We start from the raw sequence: 21,264 nt of genomic DNA, 5'->3' as shown, positions 1-21,264 counted from the left end.
TAGGCTGTGCCCAAAACAGTAGATGAATCTTTATTTGTTTTCTTAGTCTTTGCAGGAGCTTCAGGGAAATCCACTTCTTTCCCTAAAAACAGACAAATGTTTATAAATGGGATCAAGAATAGAGTGGATCTGTCATGTTTCTTACAGTATATGTTGATTTGTAGTACATTTCAGCATAATATTCCCTCAGTAACTCAGCCTTCTGACTTCCAGTTAAAGAAGTTTTCAATGTCCCTGTGGTGCTTGTGTTAATCGTTTGTTGATGAAGGTTCTCAGTCATCCAGGTCATGGTAAATCTAAGTGCTGTATCATTGAGAACTGGACTTGTTTCAGTTTCTTGAAGACGTGTCACCTCTCATCCAAGAGGCTTCTTCAGTTCTAACTAACTGGAGGGGAGTTTGCAGCTGCGTGTCCTTAACGACTCTGTAAGGACACGTGAGAGCTCTGAGTTTCAGAGCCGTTAGGGCCACTTGTGGGTTGTTGACCCAACCGGACTTCCTGTGGGTTGCTAGGGCTAGTAAGCCCAGGGCTCAGAGAGAGGTGAAACATCTTCAAGAAACTGAAACAAGTAAAGTTGCCTACGATACAGCACTTAGAGATAATTGCTTGTATGTTCTGTGTAGCAAACTTACCTCTGGGGACAGCTAGAGCAATGAAAACTGTCCATGTGACGTAATAGGATCTGTCATCTGAGTCTGTTGTAACATCCTCAGTTGACCCTGACCTATTTTCCACACCATGTTCTATGGACAAGAAATCATTCTCAAGGACGTCTTCCTGTCTTTTATCTGTAACTTCTCCATCATCACAGTCTGACTGTGATTTACCCAACTCTGGCATGTTCGCCATGGAGTCTGATTCCACTGGAATATTTTCCATGAAACACACTGTAAGGATTGAAAGGAAATGAAAAAAAGGACAATATTTCATATCTGTACCCTAAACTTAAGAGCTCATTGTCAGGAGACAGTTCATCACACTCAAATTACAAAAAAAAAAGGTTTAATATTTGACATGTCCTATAACCACAATGAAACAACAATCTGTTCAAATAGGCCTAATTAATCTTTAGATTACCCCTGAAAACACACCAAATGGTAGCTAGAGATACATTAATTTGTCTTACTTTTAAAAAGAGAAAATTCATCTAACTTCAACCTTAATTTTGAAAGCAATTAGTTAACAAATTAAGTATATTTTAATGACTATTTTCCTATTATTATACACACATTAGCTAGAGATAATCAACAGTAGGCCTACATGGGGATGAATGGGGAAATGAATAGGCTAAATAAATGAATGGAGTAAACTGGAGTTTTTTAAAAAACCCTACACTTGTAGCCTAATTGAAATACCTTCATTACACCAATATCAATGTGCAAAATGGAATTTTCATAGAAACGTATGAGGATTCAGTTTTATAGTGAGCTTCAAATGAAACTCAACAGCAGTTTTTAATTGAGCTGCTGTCTGGTGGTGTGCTTTTCATTAGTCACATAAGTTAGCACATTGTGGAAACGTAATGAAATAAAACAAGAAAACCAGTGCACTGTCTCTGAAAACTTTGCCTTTTAGTCTTACTAACAGCCTAATAATTTAATATTAAAATAACTCACGACTTTATTTTCCACTCACCTCAGCTCCTCTCGGTCCGGACATGAAGAGTGACAAGTTTGAGCACAGACGTTTAAAGTGTTCTTGAAGGGTTCATGGTGAAGCAGCTACAGGCTGTGTCAGTGAATCTTACTTACGCGAACTCATTTAAGTTCTTAAAAATGACGTTCGGTGCCGAGGTGAAGCGCTGAGGGGGGTCGGCCTGTCACTCAAACTGACCTTCAACCGAGCTATGATTGGTTCCACGCGTCGCCATGACAACCCCTGTAGTGACGGAAGTGAGGTGTGCAGCTGCCCGCGTGCGGTTTGGACTATCGGAATCTGTACCGTGTAAGACAGAAGATGGATTTGATGTCTTTATGGTTCAGTTCAAGAAGATTTACTAACTTAGATGTGTAAAGGCAGCACTGACAAAGCCAAAAGAGTTTACTTTTGGAATATAAGAAAATACCAACAAGAAAACTATACAGCATAGACCAATGAGCCGTGGCCCACACAGTGGCGACTTAAGAACTACAGTGGTATATCACGTTATACACCTATGCTTACACATAGACCTAAATAATTATGGATTTAAAGTAGGCTATTAAATTAGACCAGCCAACCTAATGAAATGTTGAACATAAAGGGAAAACAATAAGCTACCTCACATAGATTGGACTAAACAATAAATAATAAATGTAGAAGCGATCATCATGGAGCCAGTGAAGCAGAGCAGGATGGGTGTAGCTCTGTATACTACACTAAATGGAGAGGAACTTCTACAGTGGCATGGACCATTTGTGTAGCCTAGCTACAGATGTATGGAGGGTTTTAAAGGTCACACTGATCACATTTTCATGTCAACAAATCATTTAAAATAAGAGTACATCTACAGAGCTTGTAAAAAGGCGCAGAATAAAAGTATCTCTTTTCTTTTTTATGAATTAGTAATTTTACAATGTTTGTCAGGTCCAAAATGATTGTTTTGTTTTCATCTGTGTAAGAATTTTGACTGTTCCAGCTTCTAACAACATGTGTCAGTCAATAGTATAAAGCCATCGGTGTCATGTGGTATCCATGTCTCGTCAGCACTAACAGTCTTGTGGTTTCCAGTTTGTAGAGAAAACTTTGAAATGGCTGATCTCTACAGGATGTGCACGGCATACTAATGTTAAGTTAAGTTGTTAGTAATTTACATTACTAACACTAGCTATAGTAGCTATAGCTATAGCAGTGTTATGAATGAATGCAATATTAGGGGGAGATGGAATGCTCCATTTAGTGGCTGAATGTCAGCCTATCAGTAACACCTTTAGGGCCGAAACTAAATAGCCTATATAATAATATTTAATATATACATACTAAATTATATAATCACATGCTTTCATACATGAATAAACATTTAATTATATAATTATTGATTATATAATTACTGATGTATTTAGACTATATATCTAGTTTTGGCCCTTTAAACCCTCCTCAGTATGGAGGGTATAAGGGCCAATACTTAATATAGGTAAATGCCTAAACAGAAATGAATACATGTAACTAAATGTTTATTCATTTATTCAAGCATTTAATTATATAATAATTGATGTGTATATATAGCCTATATGTCATCTAGCTCAATGCGTGAATAAATGAATAGTGAATAAACAAATAATTATTATTAATGCAGACCATTTATATATTTTGTCTTGGCCCTAAAACCCTCCATAGCATACACTTGTGTTTTGTGTACCCCTACGTGTCAGACAAGCTGCAAAAACTCGCCAGTCGCATAAAGACAGTATACCTCTGCTCCACAGCTCCGTTAGTCTCACGGGGATGTTAAATCTTAACAAGGTCTAACCCAAGTGAATGACAAAAGTTTACACACCTGGTGGCAATTATACTCAGGCACACGGCAGTATGAGACCGTTGGAGTGTGTGTATGTTACTGAGTCGAGGCTGGGACCCCTGGTTCTGGATTTGGGGGGCAGTGCTAAATTCAAATCTGCTCTGTGTTAACACACGCCTCATTCCTGCTCCGCCAGTCTGCCCAGAGTTTCTGCTGAGACGATGAACACGAAACACACACAGGGCCATATAACAGAGGAAACAGTCACCGTGTTCAGTGTGAGGAGATATGATGTTTCTCAGTAGAAATGATGGATACAAGAGACTCCATTGATCCATACAGCAGACCAGCGCGCAGGACACAATGGATAGTCAGCACTCTGGCTTACCATTACGGACTGGACCGGGGAGTGGAAAACGAAATTATAGTTTTGGCTACCGGACTGGATCAATACCTCCAGGAGATTTTCCATCATATGGATTACCAAGGTGGAGGTAAAATCTCTGTGGAGGACTTTAACATCTTGTGTGAAGTTTTGGGGCTGAACAAAGAGTCGGAGGACACAGAATGCGCCGGTGTTTTAGACCATCTACCCACCGAGCTCACCTTCAGACACTTCCACGCTAAACTTTGCGGACACTTCAGCACCAAGGCGGGCTGTCATTATGAGAACGGCCGGCTGCTGGTCGGGAAGGACAACGAGCATATAGAGACTCAGATCCGCCTGAGGAGCCCCCTGAGGCGGCGAGAGAAGCTGCTGTCTGTGGGTGCGGGCTGCGGCTCCTGTCCCTCCTCGGAGGGACGACACGCCTCCGGCTGCAGGCTCGGATCCTGCACCAAGGAGTGCTATGAGGAGATAGTGGCGCTGGAGGAAGCAGAGGACCGAATATCGAAACTGGAAGACGAGAATGCAAGTTTGAGGGAGCTGATTGAGGACATGCGAGCCGCGCTTCAGAGCAGTGACGCCCGCTGTTTGGCTCTGCAGGTGAGGGAGTGTGCAGCTTTCTGCTGAGAACCAGGCTGAAGTTTTAAATATGATGATGTCCACACATTTTTGAAAGTGATTGAAATGATCTATTAACATTAATAAAGCCATTAGTCAGGTTAGAGTATGACTTTTTTTTAATATAGCTGGTGAAAGTCAGCATTCTGTGATTATAAATAAGTCTTAATTACAAAGGTTCTGATGATAACCCATTGATGGAGTGTTGTAAATGTTAGTAAGTGGTTCATAAATGGATTTTGGATCCCTGGTGCCCCCCTTTCAACCTGTCCACCGGATGGGTGGTGAACTAAAGAGCTAACTAAAAAGACAAAGCAACTGTCATCCTGGAGGAGAAAAAACACCTGACAGAGGGATTTTCTACAACCTGGCAACTTATGGCTTATAACTGATCTATCCATCATTAGACGGCCTAAATGACCTCGGCTATTCATCATTAATGATCAGTTACAACTTAAAATCCTTTATCCTTTATAAGGTCATTTATTTTGATGCTTTGTTAGAAATTGAAAAACCCCATTATTCTTTATCAATGACTACAACCACAGACTTATTGAAAAGTGAGACAAAATGTGGTAATATAATTTTTTCATTAATGAAATGAATTGATAACTTTATTATTAATGACTAACCAGTAGAGAGATTTTTCACTACCTTGACAACCCAAATGTCAAAAGAAAACAAATATCGAAAACTGTAATTCAGAACAGGGAGGCGTGTGTCATACAACACAGGGTTGCATAACGAAATGAAAGTTTGTAAACTCCTTCAAACATGGAACATATATGCAATGGGTTAGGCTGCAAATATAAACACGTATACACCCAGGAAATAATTCTGCGGTGCATTTTTTAAATTTGCGTCAACTGTAGCAAGATGGTGATGATTATATGGTCTGCATCTTCACATTAAAAGTTTTACATCAGGTAAACACTGTCCGTCAACTTTGACTGTGTTGAGCACCAAGCATCGATGATATAAACACAGAGTCCACCTCTCCTTGTCCAGGTGTAAAAGTTGTAACTAATACTTAGTTAATGGTTAATGACTCATTAATCAATGCCTTATAGATCCATTGTAAGTCATTAACAAGAGTAACATTTGGGTTTTCTGAGCTGCGAGAAATCCAGTATCCTTGAATATTTACTTATTACTGGAATGTGACTTAGCAGGTGTAATAGTGGTTTTAGGGAATATCTTTATCTGGTTACTTCCAGTCACCTGTTGTACTTCTGTTCAGGTAGGACTGTGGAAAAGCCACTCCAAACATAAACCAGAGGAAGGCTGTTTTGTAGCCCACCAGAAACAAGCCTGCCAGAAAAGTATGAGCTACAACAACCTGAAAAGCAGCACTGACAGCAACCAGAAGAGCCTGCAGAACATTATCCACGAGATAGAGCTGCTGCGGAGCTCCAGAGACCTCCAGGTAGAGGAGGCCATGCTGTGTAATCAGAGATTGGAGCAGGAACTGTGGAGCTCTAAAGAAACTGTGGCCGCTCTGGAGAGCTGTAACCAAGCTCTGAAAAGGGAGCAGGTGGGCATGAGGAGGAAGGTGGAGGAGGCCAGGCAGGTGCTGCTCAGCGGGCTGGGTAAGGTGAAGGACCTGGAAACCAAGGCCAGTCATGTGCCAGCGCTGCAGAGACACATCCTCCAGCTGGAATCAGACCTCCTCTACTACAGGTAAAAGCCCTGGGAACACACTCCCACATGTAGCATTTAAATTTAAAAGAAAACACTACAATGTTACTGTTGAAGCAGTAGTTTAACATGACACTTTGCTGCAGCTTCGAAGAATTTAATTGCTGAGTAAGACTGCATCATACGTAAACACTGGACCATCTTGACACGACAGCCATTTACAAGCTGTTGCTCTGTCAGGTCACGTTATGTCAAATTAGGCAAGTTTTATGCTCTGCTAACCTGATTGTCCACTTCATTCAGCCTTATGTTATGTTCATGTTAGCCAGTTTCTGTTGCTTGTACTGACATTTTTATAATGTCTGCATATCACCACTACAACTGCTAGCAAGCTAGCTTCTTTCCATGGTAACCACGGACTGATAGGAGCATAAGTCGCCAGTTAACATGCTCTCTTGTTAAACTGAAACACCAACAGTGTAGTAGTGCTCTTGCCTTTTAAAGTAGGCTTTGTACTGTAGATCTAATGTGGGAGAAAATTCAGTAACTGGGTCTCTAATTTCTTCAGAAACAGATGTTGGTGGACTGCTGAAGGGGAATAAGTTGATACATTTACGTAACAGCTAGCCTACTTCATTTAACGGAACCCTACTACTCATGCTCAAACTCCTCTGGCTCACAGAATGTTGTATCAAACCACAGACTGCATATAAAGACAATGCTTAAATGAGGCATTAACCAGGAGGCAGGGTCTCAGTGAGGTCATGTTCTTTTTATTATTTACAGACAATACACAATAAGTGAAAAGACAGACAAATGAAAAAAAATCAAATAACAAAAGTTGGTGTGTGGTGGGTGGTGTAGGAGAGGGTGGAACCCTTCTAGTTTCTACTGTTGCAGCACATTTTTGCGATTGATTCCTTTTAAATATATTTATATAGGAATAAATATGTTTCTTCAAATTTCCCGGCGATTTTACATTGGCATCGTGTTGATGCATTAAAAGGAACATTGCCCCAAGGTCACAGAGAGGATGTATTGTCTAGACAAAAAGCTTTTCTTTTTTACCTCTTCATTTAGTCCCATCAGCTGTCCAACCCTGAGCAAAACAAATGCCTGGCTGTTCATCATGTCATGAGAAAGAAGGGCTTGTTTTGGCAGGTTATTTGTGTCAAGCATGAACCATAATAAATTATTATTCCTCCAACAATAAAATTACTTTGTTTATGTCTGGCCTCTTGCCTGGAAAACTCTGCCATGCTACTTATGAAGGCTTGATGTGGTTTACTATTCCAATTTTCAGCCTTGTTGTGTTTTAGTTTATTTAACAGGCATCGTGTGTGGCAGGTCCATCGTGCCTGAGCTCTGCTACTGTTGGGAACTATTCATTTTGGCTGTAGTAAGGGTGTAATTGGACTTCTAAGTACAAAGCCATTGGTTTAATGTTTATCTCTGTCTGTTGTCTCTGCTCCAACCATATAATCAGTGTCTGCAGGTCTGGCTTTCTGAGGTAGCAGATGTCTCTAAATGGTTGTAACATCAACCCTAATGCTGTTATTATGAATTCAAAGACACCATCATACACAACCAGACCCGTCTGACTGAAGTCCTCACTACTACCTGTTTTTAAGGTGATTCTAAATGACAAAATGTGCAACCACAATACCCTTCTTTTAACCCTAAACTCCACTAATCCATGCAGACTGCGTTCCAGAGTCTTTTCACCACCCTTCCATTGATACCCTAATGGCAAATAATTCAACACCACAAAGGCTCCGACTTGTCAAGAGAAAGCTCCATTGAGTGAGAACCTCAACAGACTGACCGTTCTCATCAATCTCTGCTCACTTCTTTCACTCTGCTCCCAAATGAACAATAGCACATAGGCACCCCCGTCCTATGGATCTTAGCAACCAAGCTCCATGAATATTCCCACTGAAAGCCTCAGTGCTTGCTCAGCCACATCTCATCCAAAGACAGAACAGTGCCAGTGGAGGTGTTGGGTTTTCATATTTGAGTGAGATGCAATGCTTTTCTGTCCTCCTTTACATCTTGCTTGTGACTCTGAGATACTTCAAAATTCAGTCAATTTTTCACCATGCTGTCTCACTGTCAGATGTCTGGGATCATATGTTGTGGGTTTAAAGATGCAGTAATGTGTCATGGGGTCTGTTGAAATGATCGAGCGTAACTTTATCCCTGTGGCTTACTTCTAAACTGCTGTGACAAGTAATGAGATTAACTTGATGCTGCTGGATCCCAGAGATACAGAATTACAGGGCTGGGGAGTGGGTGAGTGAGCTGGCACTGCTTCTGTCCTGTGGAATTCACTTCAGCACAGTGAATATAGACAGTGTTTATGCATCCTTATCACCCGCTATTAAAGCACCTAGTATGAGCCCTAACCCATTCTCCTTGGCATCAGTGGACCGCTGAGTATATCAGGGATTATGCGTTTAGTTGTGTGTGTGTTTGTCCGTATATCTGCGTGTACATCTGCAGCTAATTGTGCATACTGGATTATTCAGCCTAATCTTTTGGTGCACATTTATGACTGTATGCTCAAGGACCTCTCATGGTTGTCATGATTCACACATTTTGTAAAAACACCTATATTATTGACTGCTTTGTTTTTTTCCACCACTGACCCCCGACTCCTCACTCCACTTAAAGCTAGGGTTGGTAAGTTATTCTAGAATATTTTTTTTCTACATTTCTAGAAAATTTCTTAACATCCTGATAGCAATTAAAAATAATTGAACAGGCCATCTGTCTTCCTACCTACGTAACTACCTGCCTGCACTCTGGGTGTGTACCCACTGCGTGTTTGGAATCTTGTTTCGTCAGCCAAGTACCTATTTATATTAGTTAACTCAGAGCCAAATTTCAGTGGGTTGTGTTGTGATTTCAAATAAATGAGATTGATAAGATCAGCTAGGCTAAGAATAAGGCTTACCTAGTCTGTTGAAGGCCACTCTTTGGCTTTGTTGTGGCATAAAAACGGACATCCAAAGAAAAGTTTTGTCCCATTTTGCACCAGGGCATCTGCAGATACCAGATTTCTTATAATCCACTAAAGTTAGGTACAATACAAGATTAATAAATCAGTGTTTTTGTTATCACCGTGGCCATCTTTACTGTTGGACTGGTGGAAATCTGCACTCTACTGCACTCTTAGTTTTTTTTGCTTTCCTACAGAAAGTTAGAGTAAATGAGATTGATAGCACTCTCATGTCTGTATGGTAAATATAAATTTAAAGCCAGCAGCTGCTTAGCTTAGCTTAGCTTAGCATATGACTGTAAACAAGCAATAAGCTAGCCAGACAAAATCTGTCCACCAGCACTTCTAATACTCACTGATTCACACGTCATATCTTGTTGGTTTAAACAGTCTAAAAAAGTGTAAAAACAACATGTTGTGGTTAATTGTATGTTAATTTTAGCATTTGTTTATGTACAATCTTTTCATCGTAAAAAAAGTCCTCTTTCCACTAACATCCCAGCAGAAGTCAGTTTAAAAAATGCAGTCATTGGTATGAAATTGAATATGTGTGGGTGTTGTTGCATAACATGTCTGTGATTTCTTTGGACTGTTCACTAGAACAGAGCAGAGGCTAAGACTCAGATGGGAGTCACGCCTTCAACAGGAGTTGATTAGCACAGAAGAGTCTTTCTATACTGGGATTGTTTAAAAGTGTCACCTTAAGGTCTGTGTTTTACTCCAGAGGGTAAAGGGAGTCTAAATCAGTCACTGTAGCCCATAGAGCTCTTTGGGCCAGGGGGATTAGACAATAGGAAGCACAGTGAGAGGAACAAAAAGAAGTGAGGGGGAGGAAAGTCTACCATCTGGAGGAAGAAGCAAACACTCAACTGTTTGTTCATGAAATGACGGACATGTTTTGAAAAGACCACGAGAGAGGAATGGCTTCATTTAGTTTTCCATCGTCTTTTTGTGCTCCACAGAAAAGAAGTAGTGGAGATACAAAATCACTCAATACATTGAACTTTGGTTCAGTCCAGAGCTTCTTCACTTAGTGTCCTCTTGATTCCAGGTGTCTTTGTTATATAGTCCAGGGATTTCTAGAGAGCATACCCGAGCACATGTGTCCTAAGTGTGCAAGTTTAAAACTCACTTTTCATTTTATCGTCACGCCTGCAGACTTCTTCTCTCTATGCCTCTAACCCCTGGCCCTCTGAAGGCAGGCCCCAGGGGAGGCATAATCTCCCAGCCTTTTCATGCTCTCTGCATGGCGCCTGAGAGCAGAGGGGAGAGGAGGGTCTAGCAGACCATTTATCTGCCTCCGCACAAGAGCTGCAGTATTGTGTGGAGCAGGTGCTGCCACGGCATTCCTCCCCTTTAAATAATGTGGAAAGGACACACTCAAGGGATGTTTGGGACCCGTGGCATTCTGCTGCTGCTGCCTTACTGTTGTTCTTGAACAGCCTTCAAAAACTTGCACTGCCAAGTGGGCTCATTTTCACATTGAACGGCTGCCCTGCTCTCCCCCTCTCTCTGGTTTTTGAGGTATGCTGACATCAGCAGAAACACACACAAAATATCTTATAAACTTATGCCACCCACCCATTTTGGACTTGTCTTCCTGTATATCCCCCTCTACTTTTAATACCCTCGTTTGTTTGACTTTGGGGGTTTCTTTGCACTTTGCTTGTGAAGAAAAGCTTAAGTTACCTCTGTAAATGTTACAGTCATTGGGTTTTTGATAAAGTCCTCAGCTAGTGCTAAACAATAATCACATCTCTGGAGCTGCTTCATTTGTATCCCAGACAGCAAGTCACTGCACGGGTGTGACCCAAGAGGACTTGATTAATAACCGTCAGCTATGTAAACATGACCCCTTACCCCATCTCCGTCATGCCACAGGGCAACAACAAGCGCTGAACTTCAAGTTCAAGCTCAGGTTTACAGCGTGCCCTCATTTTTAACCTCCACAGAGAAAGGAGACTGTCATTGAACGATGACACCTGAAAGAGGAAACTGCTCCTCAGGGAGTGAAGGAGGGGGAGCAGTGTGTTGATGGAAAGTTCACTTCAGAGCTGCACTGTGATAAACACAGGGACGACTCTGGGTGTCCTGGCTCTAACAGCAAACAGCTGGACTACCCCCCACAGCCCAGAGGAACAGCTTCAGGCTTTTGCTAATAGGGCATAAAACAGGATCCTATTAATTAGAAATGCCCTGACAGAGCACATAGAGCTCTCCATGTATACCTTTACTCCTGTGTGTGTGCCATGAGGGATGTTGTATTAATTAGGCCTAAATTGGCTACAAATGCTTCAGTAGAAATTCAACTATACAGTGAGTGCATTTTTTCTTTTAAGAGCTTAAATGTCAAGATACTGATCTAAGAGCGATAAGAATGTTTTTTTGTGAAGAATAATGTCATACACAGTGACAAGCAATACAGAGTAAGTAATACTTAAATTTCTAAGTATTCATTTCAGGGTTTTTTGTTATTGTAGTCTAAGATCCTTCCAAGTCTCAATTTAATTTTGGCCACAGTTAAGCCAAGATGTGCTTTTTGTACAGGAACCTGATAAAAGAGAAGAAACTCCATACAGGCAGTTTAGTAAAGGTTAAATCGGTTATCTATCTGCTCCAATTGTAGAGCACTTCCTTGAAAACTATGAGGCATGTACGTTAAACTCTGCCCTGACTCTGCAGCCGATTTATGACCTTAGAAAATGTTGTGTATGTCTTTGTTCTTAATGGCAAACAGCACAAAATGCTAAATATTTTTTATGTTATAAGCATGTTATAGCAGTTCTAATCTTTTTGGGGTAGAAGAACCACAAAATAAGCCGACAGTGCTGTAATATTCATCAAAGAAAGTTTTTTTATCATGCATGTATCATAGCAATAGCGGTGCACTGTGTCAATGTTGTGTTTGACCGTGTCTATCCTTAAAATAACGCTGTCTCATTCGTCATCAGCTAAGAAATAAGAAACATGCTATGTCCAGTTACATTTTCAAAATAAAAGCACTGAAACAACTTGGTTAGGTTTAGGAAAAAAGATAATGCTTTCGCTTAAAAAAAACTACTTCGTAAAAACAGTCAACATTGAGTCTTGGCTCAGGTGGGACTCAAACTCTGGTGCCTGGGTAAAGTCCTATGAATGAATCTCCGAGCCATCTCCAACCTCTTCCTGATTGGACTTTCTGACTCTTTATACTATACTGATACATTGTTCCCATCAATATCACCCCCTGCTGCTACTGCACCCATATACAAGCATGTACACCCAGGCAAGGCAACCCGTCAACCTCACACACTGACCTCTAGTGGGTTCGGCAGGTCTATTACACGCTTTGCGTGACACTGGGCTAAATATAGAAGTACATACAGAATCAATGAGAATTGCTCGCCAGGCCGTACGTCAACAACGTTTTCTAGCTTCCGGGTTGACTTTCTGGTCATGTGGCTCACTGAACATATGCTATAGTGTTTCGCTCACTGGCCCATAGACTTTTACTTGAAGTTTAACTTCACATTGTGATGGTAAAAGGTAAATGGACTTGCATTTCTATAGCGCTTTTCCAGTCTACTGATAGCTCAAAGTGCTTTAAAGCATTTGTCACATTCACACACTGAACTTTTGCAGAGGCTGCCATGCAAGGCAGTGACCTGCTCATCAGGAGCAATTTGGGGTTTAGTATCTTGCTTAAGGATACTTTGACATGCAGGCAGGGGAGCTGGGGAATTGAACCAGCGACCTTCCGATTGCTGGACAACCCGCTCTACCGCCTGAGCCACAGCCACCCCACATTGTGATGACGTCACATTTTTAAAATCACTTTTCTCAGCTAAAGGAAAGTTTTACAAATTAAAAACCTCCATGGATAAAAAAATCTCAATAGAAGGAGTGAAAATTGAACTTGTTTGTAGTTCAAGGTGTCCTGTCACAGTTTTACAGATATTTCTTATATAATGGTGCTTTCTGGGGAAAATCTGTCTTGGGCCACAGAGGAATTTTTCAAGGAAATACCACTGGGCAAAACTGGAAGCAAGGCAGGATAGGCACTGCCCTATCCTGGTCTGAATAGTATATTCACGGTTTTTATGGCTCGTGTAGCAAACAATGTTCTATTTAGTAGTCCAGCAGACATGAAGCAACATCAGCATTCATTTGGATTTCCACCTTATGTAAATTCATATGCGATTATTAACCCTCCTTTGGCTTTGTTTTGGTCTCCACCACCTGCTGAGAAAGAAATCAGCTTAGAAAACTTAGTAACTTGTCACTAACTGAAAACAGCTGCTGGAAAAATTGTCAGTAAGAGCAGCAAGACCAAATCAAACAGTAAAAGCAGATGAAGCGATGAGTTGAACTGAAAAATCAGGTGATAATTCTCTTTTTGTTCCTCACTGTGAGCGACTCCTTTCACATTTAAAACATTTTGATTAGTGTATAGTGTGAACACATGCCGTTAAGATCTATTCTTGTTGAAAAATGGAAAAGTTAAATTTCTTCCCTGAAGTCTTTGAAGTCTGCAGTGTATTTCAAGTTCTCTATTTTTCTCTCTCAGCAAAAGAAGCTAAATTAATACTTTCGTTCTGGCAGGTCAATCACACCCATGCTGCTTTTGAATTTGGTCCATTGGCGAGAGCCAATGAATAGCTGATCAAATTTTGTGCATGTCTGCTGCATCCCACAGTCTCACCACTATCCAGGATGTCTGTCTGGACTACTTTCAGGTGTCTGTATTCATCCAGTTGGAATTCCCATGCTCAGTCATCGCCAGACACTTCAGGGTACCTCATCACTGTCAAGCCATGTGATGTGTAACCATCCTTTAACAGTGTAAATCTTAAGCCTCAAAAGTGACAGTGTTTGTTGGAGTCCCTTTTTGTTTCTCAAGACACAAAGCCATTTTTTGAACCGCTATGCATGTCAAAGGCCCGAGCCAGAAGCTGTGGCCTTGCTACAGTATTCAGTGGACACAGGCTGCGGCCTTCCTACAACCACTGTCAATTAAAGTGCAATTAGTCACACCGAAGCCTTCATTTGAAAAAGCCTCCACCAGTGCATTTCAGAGTCTCAGCGTCTCCACAGCAACCAGCAAAGTTTTGTGTGTTTTCATGTCCATGCACCAGTTCCATGTTGGTCTGACTGCAGCTGCTGGCCCTCGTGAACTAACTCCTTCTTTCCTCTACCGCGGCCCCTACTAACTTAAACACGGCTCTCTGATTGATTGCCTGAAATTATGCTGCAATTACTGACCCTCGGTGAAGTCAGCCGTTTCTCCCCAGTTCTGTACAAAGAAACCTAAAGTGGTACACAGATGCAGAGTATAATGTTGTCTTACAGCATAGTCTGCCTTGTGCCAACAGGATATAAGCATGAGTGTTCCGTGACTTTTTTTTCAGAGAGTCAGGCTGTTGAAAACCTTTTTTCGAGATTTTCTCCTTTTTTTTTCAGCAAGACATCATCATCTGGAAACACTTATTCTGTGATTTACGAAGGCCCCCTATCGGATTTCCCCCAACACAAAAGAGCAGACAGCAGGAGAAACGTAGAAAATTCAAACCATTAGAGGACGATTGATCCGGGCAAACTGCAGTCTCAGTCATATTTTTCCAGGAACAAATGTTTGAATGTGTCTATGACATACGGGACGGATAGAATAAAAGCGTGACACATCTTTTTAGGTTCAGATGCAAAGATATGTAACAAAGCTTTGAAAACTGTTCATGTGCTTAAAATGTTGTTCCATCCAGTGTCAGCCAGTTTGCTTCTACCTCCATCTTGCATCTAACTCCTAACAGCGCCATTCTACCATTGACCCACTTTACTGTAAAAATGCCTTAAAGATACAATGTCTGGCTTCAATTACCCCACCCAGATTTGGCATACAACATCACAGGCCTCTATAAAATTATCATGGCAGTTGTAGATGTGGCCTAATACACACTGCTGTGTGTTACTTGATATGTTCTCTTTGATGGTGGCTATTGGTTTGGACTGAACTTTTCTCATCTGTGCAAATTTGAAGAGCAGTTTCAGCCCCTTGGTCAGTGTCAGTTTATGTGCAGAGACATTCAGAGCAGAAAAGATGGGTCATGTCTTTGCAGAGAACATACACTCAAACAGCTATATTGACCTCTCAGGGCTCTCTTTCAGGTCTGAGGTGTCAAAACTGCAACTCCCAGGCAGCAGCAGAGCAGAGCAGCAGCTGGGTGTTGCTGGCAGCAGGCCGGGCCAAAGATGTTGCTCAGCATCCCAACACGACCGCTGTTCTCCAACAGGGCGTGCTGTGACGACCCCTGATAAAAGTAAGACATGTGTCTCATGAAAGACACAGAATGCAGTACTAATATCTGTTTACTATACAGTCCTCAGGAGAATGATAAGAAATATGAGGATATTTTATTATTTTATTTGAGGAAAGTCAAAAGAATCCTGTACACTTAGTATCTGCTGAAACAACCCATAGTACTGCTGGATAATGAAAGCAGATGTACTGTTACATATGGGGTTATAGTAGGTCATAACTATGCTGACGAAGAGCGTAACTACAGGAATGGCTACCACCCTTCATGCTAATAATAATAGTGATAATATCAATGATGATGGTGTGTTGTGGGGTCTAGTGGAGGAGCAGCTGTTTCGCTCGGTGGAGGGCCAGGCAGCCTCCGACGAGGAGGAGGACAAGTGGACCGGAGATCAGCAGAGGCAGGTGGACGAGGTGAAGAGGATCTTGACCAGGCTGTCCTGCTGTGGGGAAAGGTACTGCATGTCTATATCATCACTGTATTTTGAAGTTCCCATAAAACAGCTGGCAAGGTGCTATTTGAGAGGAAGTTAGGGAGGGGCTTGTCAGAGATACTGATCGGCGTTCAGCCAGTATTGCTGAATACGCGTTACGCCCCGCACCATGCAGCTTGCGGTGCTGTATTGCCATATTTTGTCATTCTTGGCCAAGATACTGGCACATCTAAGTGATGACCAGCTTAAGACATACTAAAATACGTAAATATCTATTTTGATTTCATGAGAACTTTAGAGCAGTGCACCAGCTGACAGCAGGCTGAAAGAGACTACTTGATACTATTTCTTGGACTTGGTATGAGTCTAGGTCTAGTCTGCTGTCTATGAGCGGGCACAATGGAGCTCAGCATGACTTCAGATATTACTTTTCATGTAAACAGAATTAAACAAATGGAAGTATGTCTGTATATATATATATATATATATATATATATATATATATATATATATATATATGTATATATATATATATATACATATATATATATATATATATATATATATATATATATGTATATATATATATATATACATATATATATATGTATATATATATATATGTATATATATGTATTATTATTATTATTATTATATATACAACAATTGATTTAGTATTAGTAATAATAGATTAGTATTATTAGTATTTAGTATTATCTTTTTCACTACTTGGAAGGCAGAGGAAGTCCAAAGCAAACTGACAGACGAATGCATTCTGGTCCTGACATACTTGCTTTACAAAGTTTTAATGGCTAACATGCTGGCAACCAGTGCCTGTGCCAGGAACAGGGCATTATTAGCATTTATGTGGCTGTTCCTGGTCCCCTGATGAATGTAAGTCCATTATTCACTCTCCTTTTAGCTCTGGTCGGTCTTAAAAAGTATACAGTATTTGTCTTTAACTACTAGATATTTGGCTCTTCACCAGCTAGCTTTGTTTGCATGCTGTCTGGTGCCAAGCAGGTATTGTATAGGCCCAGTTAGCTGCCTACTAAGGACTTTGAGGAAAAACTGTTGCCTTTTGCTGCTGAAAACAAAACCAATGAAAGTGGTAAAACCAAAGCAAAATGTTATAGAGCTGCAGCATCGGGTGATAATTCTGACCGTTTGTCACTTCAAGTGATCACTTTCACATTACATATTGATTACATTTATTGTTAATATGTGCTTCTTTCAAAACACACTCCATAACATATGTAACATGTTAAAGTGATAATTTGGAGCAAAGCAATAGACTAGCAATCCTGCTAGTTTGTGTTTGTGTAAATGTTATCATGTATTAGAGAATTTGAATGACGACTCAAACTCTGATCCTCTGACAATAATTCCTTCTCTCAGCCTGACAGACTTTGTGTCCACTGGTGTGTTTTGCTGATCAGGTGCGACGATAAGGCGTTCAAGAAGCTGATGTCAAATTTCGGAAGTTCGAGGAGCGAGGAGAGCTGCAGCGCCGTGGTGGAGCTCCTGGAGAGGGTGACCAGGCTGCATAAGCAGCTGGAGCTGAAGGAGAGCCAGGCAGAGATAGACATGGACCAGGTACAAACCACCATTGACCTCCAACACACCAGGGTGGGCTACTGCTCTGGTCTGCTGGATCCCTATATAGGAAACAGTTCGGTCTGCGCAATGTTCTGCCTTGCTTTACATCGTAGTCATTTTGTGGCAGTGTATATGGTGTTAAACTAGATTAGAGAGGGCTGGTGAAGGTTGTTATGAAAGTGGAGAGCTTCAAAGACAAAACCACAGCTAGTGGCTTGATCCTGCAGCTTCCACCTAACCAAGCCACCATCTGCGGCACCAGAGCCTGCCTCCATGTGTGGGTGTGTTTGCAGCTGTTTCTTACTGGAGCTGACCACAGAAACACTCCCCTCTTGTCCCGCATGACACTTAAGAATATCATAAATTAAAGCTCTCCTGTTACAGTCGAGTAGTATTTTCACAACACAGGAAGACAGGCAGAAGGGGGGACCGTGACGTAATGTGTTCCCAGAACATCTCAGCACTCAGAGAGGAAAAGTTGAAACTAAACAAAGTCCTGACTGTGAGGCTTTGTTTATGTGCAGGATGTGTGGGGTGAGACCTTTGTCCTTCAATATGCTCTGACGTAAAGGTGCGCTGCAGGGATTTCCAATAGTTTTGGCAGGCAAACCTACATGATGTGGGCTGAAAACTCAACTCGAACCTGAACATTTGACAGACATGAGTGGGTATATTTATTTTGTATTAAGATGTTTAACAGGCCTACAGGGTAAAAACTTTTAGAGTGACGAATCCAGCTGCTCTTGTAACAACTTATTCTGTGGTTGGTCTTTAAGGATAAGGTTGGCGGTATTCTATTCTCTATTATTTTTAACAAATCCTATGACAACACCAAAACCAACAATGAATTAATCTTATTCTGTTGTCTACTGTCTGTGTATCCTGTTCCTGAAATACTGTATCTTCTTCCTCTGAGCCATAGAGCTCCATAGTTGTCGAAAAACACATCAGTGAGTCACAGTCATGCAGTGCTGACATGTTCCTTTATTACCATGAACACACATACACACACACACACACACACATACACAGAATCTAGTTTATTTTGACTCAGTCACATATACTCCCTTCTGATGCTGTACCTTTTCACTAAAGCAGCCCATGTATGGTAATAACCTACTGAAAATAGTTACCAACAAATTAACACCTGCTACGGTAACGTTTCATGTAAAGCTGCAGTGCCCAGCTGTTTAGGAAATTATTGTATATGAGCATTATGTAATATTTACTATTTATTTGTGACTCCTTTGAGCTTTACATCCTCTGTTTGTGGATTGTGTTGATAATAAGGAAAAATGTTGAATAATATCAGTCTTATTTGTAAGTATAAGTGAGAGTGCTGAATGTGTAGTGTGTTCACACTGGAATAGTGCAGAAATTATCAGTGTAAAATTACCCAAAAGTCATACCTGAGTAAAAGTAAAGATATTGTGTTAAAATATTGCTTTGGTAAAAGTAAAAACTCACCCATACAAATAGTACTTGAGTAAAACTGATACTCTGAAAGTATTTGATATTAAATGTACATCAACATAACCACAAGGAACTTTTAACTGTATAAAACAGTTTCAATTTAATGCTGATGCCTCTAAATGACCTACGTAAGCAAATGAGACCATCAGCAGGAAGACTGGGTCCGATTTATCCAGGTTGGATAAATCATAAAATTAAGATCATTTTTTATGGGGGAGTGCTGAGGATGAATTGAGTCTCACAGCCTGAGGAAAGAAGTTTACTTTATTTCACTCAACCATCATCATCCAGAATCAACTAAAAATGAAAGTTCCTTGGGTAGCTTTAATTATCAAAAGTAATTTGATCTGACAATAAATGTACTTAAGTATCAAAAATACAAGTAAATTATACATATATTTACAATTGTGTAAATACTGCATAATATGGGTTGACTGATTATCGGCTTGGCAGATTATCTAATCCGACACTCGATTATCGAATCAGTGTTTTTTTTTTAACTGACTACTGAAAAAATACAGTCATTTTTAAAAATGTTGTATGCAACATGCAATCTTCAAAGTAACTAAAGTTATCATAATAATGTAGTGGAGTAAAAAGTACAATATTGTCCCTAAAATGTAGTGGGGTGGAAGTAGAGAGTAGCATAAAAAAGTAAAGTACAAGACCTTGCGTAAATGTACTTTGTGTCATTCCATCACTGGAAATTATACTGTACTTAAACGTGTCAGTATGCATACACATTTATAATAATTTGGGATTATTTGGTTCTATTGTCAAGTCAAGAGTTTTTGATCCTACGCACCTGACAGACTTGGTGTGCAAAAACTTTTTCTAAATTACAACTGTGCTGTTGAACTATCGTCCCACAGTCTAATGCACTGATGGAGGAGCTGCTCACAGTTGGAAAAATTCAAATGAACTTCAATTTTGTTGAGCTAATAAGATAAATACAAAACAAGATAGTATTGTTTTTGGTAAACTGGGCTTTATTTAAAGTAATGTGAGATTTACCACACCAGGAGACCTGACCCTGAACCAGGCAGAAGGGAAAGAAGGAGGTGACCATTTTGTGTTGTGTGTTCCAGATGAAGGACTCTCTGGTGCAGGAGCTACAGCAGAAGGCAGAGGAGACTGAGCTGCTTCAGATGGAGCTGCGGATGCTGGAGACAGAGAGGGTGCGTCTGTCACTGGTTGAGGAGAAACTCGTGGACATCCTGCAGCTCCTCCAGCAGCTCAGAGACCTGGTTAGTAACAGTTATTGTACCGGATGCCTGCACTGCTGAGTCTGAAGAGGTCAAAGCTGCTAATAACCAAGGCTCTGTGCTAACATTCAACATGCTTTGATAATTTCAAGGCCCAGATTTTGGGTTGTTTGATTGTTTTGATTTTTAGTATAGTGCAAACGCATTCAGACCGTCATGTGAACTAAAACTCCCTACTGAATCTCAAAGTAATGAAAATCATTTAACTGGGTTGGCAGTTAAGAGAAACCCACCCCTGCTGCACTGGAGTCATTTAGCAAATTAAAAGTATTCACTTGCGTCGTTCAGGGATGAACCTCCGTATGGACACCCTAAAAATCAAAAGGCCACTTTGACCTGTTGAATCAGCAAACAGATGTCTTATCTGTCATAGCACTTACATGAGTTTTTGTCCACAGTGGAAGATTGATTATAGATGAGTTTCACTTGTTGCACATGTGTCAGAGCCTCTGTGGTTACAAGACTCAGATTGCCTTTTAAAGTGCCTGTTAATTGCCCGATAGCCATCTGAGAATCACTCTCTCTTGTTTCAGAATGTCTCGCGGCGGTCACTCGGGAAAATCCTGCTCAGCACTTTGGAGTCTTGCAGCGACCCGCAACACGGTTAGTGGAGTTCACACGCCCAATAAAATCAATAAAAGAGCTGTGAAATGTGATAATGAAAATTCACAGTTACTCAGGGCAGGGAATTGAATTAAACACTCATCGGGTCGTCTGTTACATGATCCCCTCAGCGGTCACATCTGTTCTGTTTTTGCACAGGCAAAGCCCACATTCTGGAGGTGCTCAATGCTCTGTATCATGAACTAGCTGCCTGTGAGATTCTGTCTAATGGTGGACCTTTGGAGCGAACACAGAGTCAGCAGTCTCTCAACGCACTCATCATCTCCTGCTAATCAGGACTGCCTCCTGCTGGGCCAGTGATGCTCCAACAGCCTTTCTAGAGGACACTGAAAGCATATTAGTGGTCCAGAAACATAGTGGTTAATGTGTATAGTGTATTATATTGTAGCTTATATACTCCTCAGACCTTATTATCTATAAAGGGATATTAGTCTAGAATGTTTGTTACTGTAGCAAAGGTCTTTATTACATATAAAGGAAATTCGTGCTTAAACATGTT

General features: G+C 40.8%; 1 protein-coding gene across 1 annotated transcript; it reads left to right on the top strand.

The window, feature by feature from the left end:
- The first annotated feature begins 3,743 nt into the window (after positions 1-3,743).
- Positions 3,744-21,037, top strand: efcc1 (EF-hand and coiled-coil domain containing 1). The gene is made up of 8 exons (XM_073467376.1): positions 3,744-4,421; positions 5,680-6,119; positions 15,220-15,371; positions 15,690-15,825; positions 17,244-17,400; positions 19,965-20,123; positions 20,675-20,744; positions 20,904-21,037. The coding sequence occupies exons 1-8, from the start codon at positions 3,744-3,746 to the stop codon at positions 21,035-21,037; spliced, it is 1,926 nt and encodes a 641-aa protein (XP_073323477.1).
- Positions 21,038-21,264: the final 227 nt, after the last annotated feature.

Source organism: Pagrus major, chromosome 6, assembly GCF_040436345.1.
Source record: "Pagrus major chromosome 6, Pma_NU_1.0".
In the NCBI taxonomy this organism is placed as follows: Eukaryota; Metazoa; Chordata; class Actinopteri; order Spariformes; family Sparidae; genus Pagrus; species Pagrus major.
This window is presented reverse-complemented; position numbering and strand designations above follow the sequence as displayed.

Coding starts and splice junctions, on each gene's coding strand:
- efcc1 (XM_073467376.1), top strand. CDS start 3,744: ATGATGGATACAAGAGACTCCATTGATCCATACAGCAGACCAGCGCGC. Junction 4,422..5,679: donor CCCGCTGTTTGGCTCTGCAG/GTGAGGGAGTGT, acceptor ACTTCTGTTCAG/GTAGGACTGTGGAAAAGCCA. Junction 6,120..15,219: donor TCAGACCTCCTCTACTACAG/GTAAAAGCCCTG, acceptor GCTCTCTTTCAG/GTCTGAGGTGTCAAAACTGC.